Source organism: Drosophila eugracilis, unplaced genomic scaffold (genome assembly GCF_018153835.1).
Source record: "Drosophila eugracilis isolate 14026-0451.02 unplaced genomic scaffold, ASM1815383v1 contig_1945, whole genome shotgun sequence".
NCBI lineage: Eukaryota > Metazoa > Arthropoda > Insecta > Diptera > Drosophilidae > Drosophila > Drosophila eugracilis.
This window is the reverse complement of record NW_024572805.1, coordinates 197975-204276: the sequence shown is the minus strand read 5'-3', so window position 1 is coordinate 204276 and position 6302 is coordinate 197975. Positions and strand designations below refer to the sequence as shown.

The 6302-nt window shown below is 36.7% G+C and overlaps 1 protein-coding gene across 5 annotated transcripts; it reads left to right on the top strand.

The window, feature by feature from the left end:
• Positions 1-475: 475 nt before the first annotated feature.
• On the top strand, positions 476-4512 carry LOC108104202 (phenoloxidase-activating factor 2). Of its 5 annotated transcripts, none has more exons than XM_017210146.2 (2): positions 476-480; positions 3137-4512. In XM_017210146.2, the coding sequence occupies exon 2, from the start codon at positions 3145-3147 to the stop codon at positions 4420-4422; it is 1278 nt and encodes a 425-aa protein (XP_017065635.1). In that variant the 5' UTR covers positions 476-480; positions 3137-3144; the 3' UTR covers positions 4423-4512. The 5 variants fall into 5 exon arrangements, 4 of the variants coding, with proteins under 4 accessions (XP_017065635.1, XP_017065633.1, XP_017065634.1 ...); XR_001772283.2 differs by lacking the exons at positions 476-480; positions 3137-4512 and adding exons at positions 537-1129; positions 1194-1773; XM_017210144.2 differs by lacking the exon at positions 476-480 and adding an exon at positions 797-968.
• Positions 4513-6302: the final 1790 nt, after the last annotated feature.

Genomic DNA, 6302 nt, shown 5'->3' with positions numbered 1-6302 from the left:
GAAGTATTGATCTACTAGTTAACTTAGTTATAAACATTGTTATGTATTTATGTTATTTTTTAAATACTAAACTCAACGTATTATAGCCATTAAGTTGGCTTATTCGCGTTTAATAAATGTACGTATTTATTTGTTATACTAAAAAAAATTTTAATTTTAATTTTTTTTTTTAATTTTAAATTAAATTAAATTATATTAAAATTTTTTTATGAAAAACCCTTATTAGATGTTGAATCGGTTCCCATTTCTACAAAAATTAATGTCACAGGTCGAAAAGTCCAATAATAATAACTGGTAAAGTAAGAGTTTATAGTGTTTGTTTAAAATGATGTAAAAGGTAGAAGAAAGCGTTTCTGACCCAGTAAAGAATATATGCACATACATACATAAATATACATATTTATATATGTATGTAGATAGAGATCAATTTATTGGTATAACCGTGAACTAAGTCATACACATATAAACATATGTACATATGTACATAAGGCATATGTATGTATGTACATACATATGTACATAAGGCATATGTATGTATGTACATACATACATATCTCAGCTGGTTTAGTAAACATAAATAAACCGATTTGGAAAATTTTTGGAAAAGGGATAGGTTTGGATTGACGAAATAAATGTATTTCATATATTAAACACGTAATCCATCATACATGGATAATACATAAAGCGCTTGGTGTTGCGTTATCCGAACATTCTAGCTTTTATAGTTCCCAAAATCTTACCGTTTATATTGACCGACAACCATGGCTTGATCGATTCGGCTAGAAATCCTGTTTTATATTATATGTACATATGTAAGTAAGTACGGGTACGAGTACCTGTTACATATTTTTCAACGAAAATCTAAAAGAAGCGAAACACGCAAGAAAAAGGGTTGACTTGGGCAACCGAACCATCCTTCGCAGCAAAATCCATGTCACAAATCTACTGATTTTTATACACACGTACACGTACGTATGTTATGCAAATAAGAATAATCGCTACAGTCGAGCGCCGCGTTTAATAAGGTTATAATGATGACCAATTCTAAAACAACAATATTGCTAGACATAGACGACATAGAACACCATATAAAGAATGTGAAGTAACTGGCGATGACGTCACTGTCCAAGTGAGCACTTATACCCCCATTTTTTTTATAAATTTCTATAAATTTGATGGAAACATTTTTTTAGTACAACATGCATATCTTGGATATTATGCACGCCACAGTAATTCGTTCTCTTATCCCAACTTAATAGATGCCCATCTCGCCAAATTTTGCGTTTTTAGTTTTTCGTGTTTTGCATGGCCGGATGTCGAAAGACTATTCCGCTGAGGCATCTCTCAAATCTACAATTTAATTACCCACCGTCTTTACTTATAGTTTTTGAGATCTTATGCATTGTACACACATATGTAACGGATATTAAAATGTAATGTCTCATATGAAAGATTTACACTCCAAGCATATATTTTAAACATAAAAACCGAATATTTTAGGATTTTCCGTGTCATCATTAAGCGATCTATCTGTATTCTTATACGCATCTGCAATAAACTGTAATAAGTTTGCAGGTAGATGGCTTGATGACGACGCGGAAAATCCTAAAATATTGGGTTTTTCTTTTTTAATATTAGTTACTGAAGACGGCAATTACTTTCATTTTTACAAATATACTATTCTAAGCTTAAAATTATTCCAAACGGAAAACATATTATTTCGACTTTCTGAAGGGGCTATATTCATGTTAAATTATTGGGATTTCCTTCCTTCCTTTCATGTAAAGTTATTCGGTCAATCCTCAATGACCTGCTCATGCATACAGCTGAAGACACCCGAACCACTCAGATCAGTTGAAGACACCCGAATCACTCATCCCAAAACATGGGTGTTTCAGACACTCCCTTCCTTTGCTGTAAGTTTTTTGGGTGTCTGTGCAATAGACTCAAGTGCATAGAATTGAGTGGGTGACAAAAAAGCAAATACACAAAACACCCAGAGCGATCTGTGCGTTCGGGTGTTTTGCTCTTTTATTGCTGTTCGCTATATAAGTGTGTATATGAAAGAATTTTTTAAATTGGGTTTCCAAGGGCAAAAGGCTTCCGTATCTTATAAACTTGTCTGGGTAAATATGGCGCCACTAAAAGTATACAGGGCATTTTTCTGTACATATATGTAATTATTTATAAATTGGTTAACAACAGACAGGGAATCTAATCTGCCATGATCGGATTAAAATAGGGTTTTTCATTTCATTCGTGTTCAATCACAGTATTTTTTAAATCGGGTTTCCAAGGGCAAAAGGTTTCCGTATCTTAGAAACTTGTCTGGTTAAATATGGCGCCACTAAAAATGTAATCTGCCATGATCGCATTAAAATAGGGTTTTTCATTTCATTCGTGTTCAATTCGCACAGTATCACAATGGATCAGTTTGCTGACAGATTACATATGAACTCGATGAGATCAGTATTGTTTTGTATTGCGAACATACGAGTATACATATTAAGCTCCCTAATTATAGTTTTAGCTAAGTTTTAAACCGATACCGCTACTGATCTAGCAAAATATCAAATAAAATGTAAACACAGTAATGTTGAGAATGTCGCATATATTATATTATTATATGACCTATTTTTTAGTTTTTGTTTAAAAAATAATTTGGTTTTTTAAATTAGTAAAAACTTTTGTTATTATTTTAATAATATGCAACATTCTTAACAATGCCTCGTTTTTTTAAATATCTCTGCTAGTTTAGTAGCTGTGTCAAATTTAAACTTTGATTTATTTGTACACTTCTCATTCTCGACAATGTCGTTATCTGTTGTTAGAACGCGGATGTTCCTGAGCATGTAAGGCCTTTACCCTAAATTAGTACATTAATTGCGATACAATCTTCCAATTTTAATTTTTTGGGTACATCTACTTCTGATTCTGTTAGAATAGAATACGTAGCCTGTCTACTCAAATGTGGTCCACAAATTTGCCCTTTTCCGCTTTACATCTTAGATCGACTCGACTATTATCCTGATCAAGAATACCTTATAGAATGGGAAATGCTTCCTCCTATTTTTTAAGAAATACATTATACCATTTTGTTTGAATTCTAAATTTAATTGATTATCTTATATTACAGATATTACGATGGCAGGCATTACAAGTATTTTGATCGCATTATATGCTATTTTAACTTTATGTCCGTCTACAACAACTCCTCAGCAAAACTTAAACGCAGAGAAAAATATTGAAGAAATATTTAACACCAACAGTAATCTGCAACACAAAACACCTGTACAAGAAATCACTGGAATCGGATTAGTAGTTACACCTGAGCCTTTGAGGCCAGATAGTCCACATTCCGGTTTTAATTCAATTAGTGGTAAATCTTCAGAATGTAATTGCGTACCCTATTATAAATGCGACCCATCTACAAATAGCGTAACAGAGGATGGTTCGTTTGACGGATTTGGTGTAATAGATATACGCTTCAACACTGATGATCCGATATGTCCTGCATCTGTAGACGTATGTTGTTCGGATAACAGGACACGTAGTGAGATATTAAATCCAACGCCTTTAGTTCAAAGGACAAACCAATCACTAGGCTGCGGTGTTCGAAACATAGGTGGATTAGATTTTACTCTTTCGGGGGTAACGCAAAATGAAGCTGGCTTTGGCGAGTTTCCATGGACAGTAGCTTTATTGCACTTAAAAAACTTGAGCTATTTTTGTGCTGGATCACTTATACATCAACAGGTGGTTTTAACAGCGATACACTGTGTTGAGCGTCATGGAATAGGAACCTTTATGGTTCGAGCTGGAGAGTGGGATACACAAACAACGAAAGAGCGTTTACCTTATCAAGAAAGAACAGCAAAAGCTGTTGTTACTCACCCTGAATACAAAAGCAGGAACATAGCAAATGATTTCGCACTTGTAATTCTAAGTCAACCTTTCGTATTAGACGATCATATCAACGTAATATGTTTACCAAAACAAGATTCTATACCAGCAGCAGCAACCACATGTTTTTCCACAGGCTGGGGAAAAGATGCATTCGGTTCCTTAGGAAAATATAGCGCAATAATGAAAAGTGTTCCCCTACCCATTGTCGAATTTAACTATTGTCAAGTTCTTCTCAGAAGCACTAGACTAGGACCTAAGTTCGCCTTAGACAGATCATTTATTTGCGCGGGTGGGCAGCGCGGCATTGATACCTGCCAAGGCGATGGTGGAGCCCCACTTGCTTGTCCAATTGGAATGGTATCTGAAAATCGATATCAGCAAAGTGGTATAGTTGCTTGGGGTATTGGTTGCAACGATGAAGTGCCAGCAGCTTATTCTAGCGTTGCCTTGGCGCGAACTTGGATTGACAAAGAAATGTTAGCCCACGGTTTCGGAACGACTGCCTACAATGCTTGACTTGGTGACTCCAATTCTGAAAAAGTATACTATATTATTTCTTTTATTATGGATACAGTAATAAATGTTTGAGTTTTCATTGTACCACAATCTAAATTCATTTTTATTATATTTGATAAGCAATAATTTTAATTTTTACAACGTTTGTCCTGGTTAAGTCTTGGGGAAACTAAACTTATAAGCGAAAAACAATAAAGAATTGTCAACGTGCCACCTGCGCAGCCATATAAGAATTTGGCCATGCGGTATGTGCAAGCATCACGACACCAGATGACCAAAGACAAATTTAGTCGGCGAACCAACCCACAAAGTGATTGTGAAATTACCCAAAGTTTAAGGTTTATTCAAGGGTCAACTAAAAATCTCTCGGGAAAGATAAGACTTATTTTTACCCCTTAGCTGACCTTAACTATGGATGTCTTCGGTCACCTTGAGTCTATAAGCAACCTGGTGTATTTATCGTGTTCTCGACTTATTCTCAATACTCGAGCCACTGATGCACACGCCAGCAGCGAACCAAATGTTGGTGGATATAGCAGATTTAACCTCCTTAAGATTTTGGATAACTTCCAAATTTTGAATTTTCATACTCTGAAGGAGTGTCATACTTAGCGCGGGATTGTGGCCAATGATGTTTAGCAGTGGGGATACCGTCATGCCCGGGTTTTTATACCCATTACTCTTAGAGTAAAAGGGTATACTAGAATCGTTAAAAAGTATGTAACCGATAGAAGGAAGCGTTTCCGACCCTATAAAGACGATCTCAGGAACTATAACAGATAGAAAGTTGAGATTAAGCATGAAGATTCTTGAGGTCCCTGGGCAGCGCAAGTTTATTTCAGCATTCTGCATATTCATTCTGTATAACGCCCACCTAGTTCAAAAGACGGTTTTCGCACGGTCACGACGGTTATGGTTCCCCTTATGCGAATTGTTTTTTTCCGATCAAGCCACGCCCACAAACCCGAAAAACTGTGGCGTCCATAAAATTATAGTGTATGTATATTTTCGTTTGACCTTGTATAACATATTTATGTCAATACTTATCGATTTACCAAAGATTTTTCGGAACCATAGTCGCTATTTATAAAGAAATTTAAGTTGTAAGGCCTCACACGGGCAGTGACGTCACTATCAGTTACTCACATGCTTTCTCCGACAATAGGTGGTGCTTGGGGAATTTCCACTAGCAAAATGAATATTTTAAAATTGTGTTAAACAGTAACGGGTATCTTATAGTCGCGGCACTCGACTAAAGCGCTTCCTCTTGGACTTTTAGTGCCTGCTTTTCGCGCTTGGTGCATCTTCTTCGCGTAGGTTGTAGAACGGTACGTGGTCTGTGACCACCAAGCCATCATTGCACTATAGGAAATTTTGCAACTTTTCTTGCCAAAATTAAAGTCTCAAGAACAAGGCAAGATTTTTAGGCTCTGTTTTTTGATTTGAGTTCATATGGTCAATAGATTTCAGATATAAATGGGGGGAAATAGGGGCGTGACACGGCCCACAACCTCAAGATCATATGGTAACTCAAAAACTAAGCAAGATATTTATATTCTTTTTTTTTATTTGAGTTCATATGGTCAATAGATTTCAGATGTGAAAAATGAATGATGTGTGTTCAGGTGAGGGGCCAATGTGCCGCCGAAGAAGAGCGCGTGAAGAGCGCATCCACGCTAAAGAGCGCATCCGCGCTGAAGAGCGCATCCGCCCTCGCCCCTCTCTGCACAATCTTGCACTCTCGCTCTCTCGGGTCCAACTGCAGCGGTCGGCCGTGCCGTGTGGTTGGCGGCGAAGAATACCACCACAGTTCGCCATAGCTTGTCGTAAGAGGCGACTAACATGGCAGGGCCCCCCATCCGAGCTTATCGGAGCTAAAG

Bases quoted from the DNA above. Each gene is read 5' to 3' on its own strand.
- LOC108104202 (XM_017210143.2), top strand. From the start codon at position 1,886: ATGGGTGTTTCAGACACTCCCTTCCTTTGCT. The intron at 1,917-3,136 runs GTAAGTTTTTTG...CTTATATTACAG, and splicing joins AGACACTCCCTTCCTTTGCT to ATATTACGATGGCAGGCATT.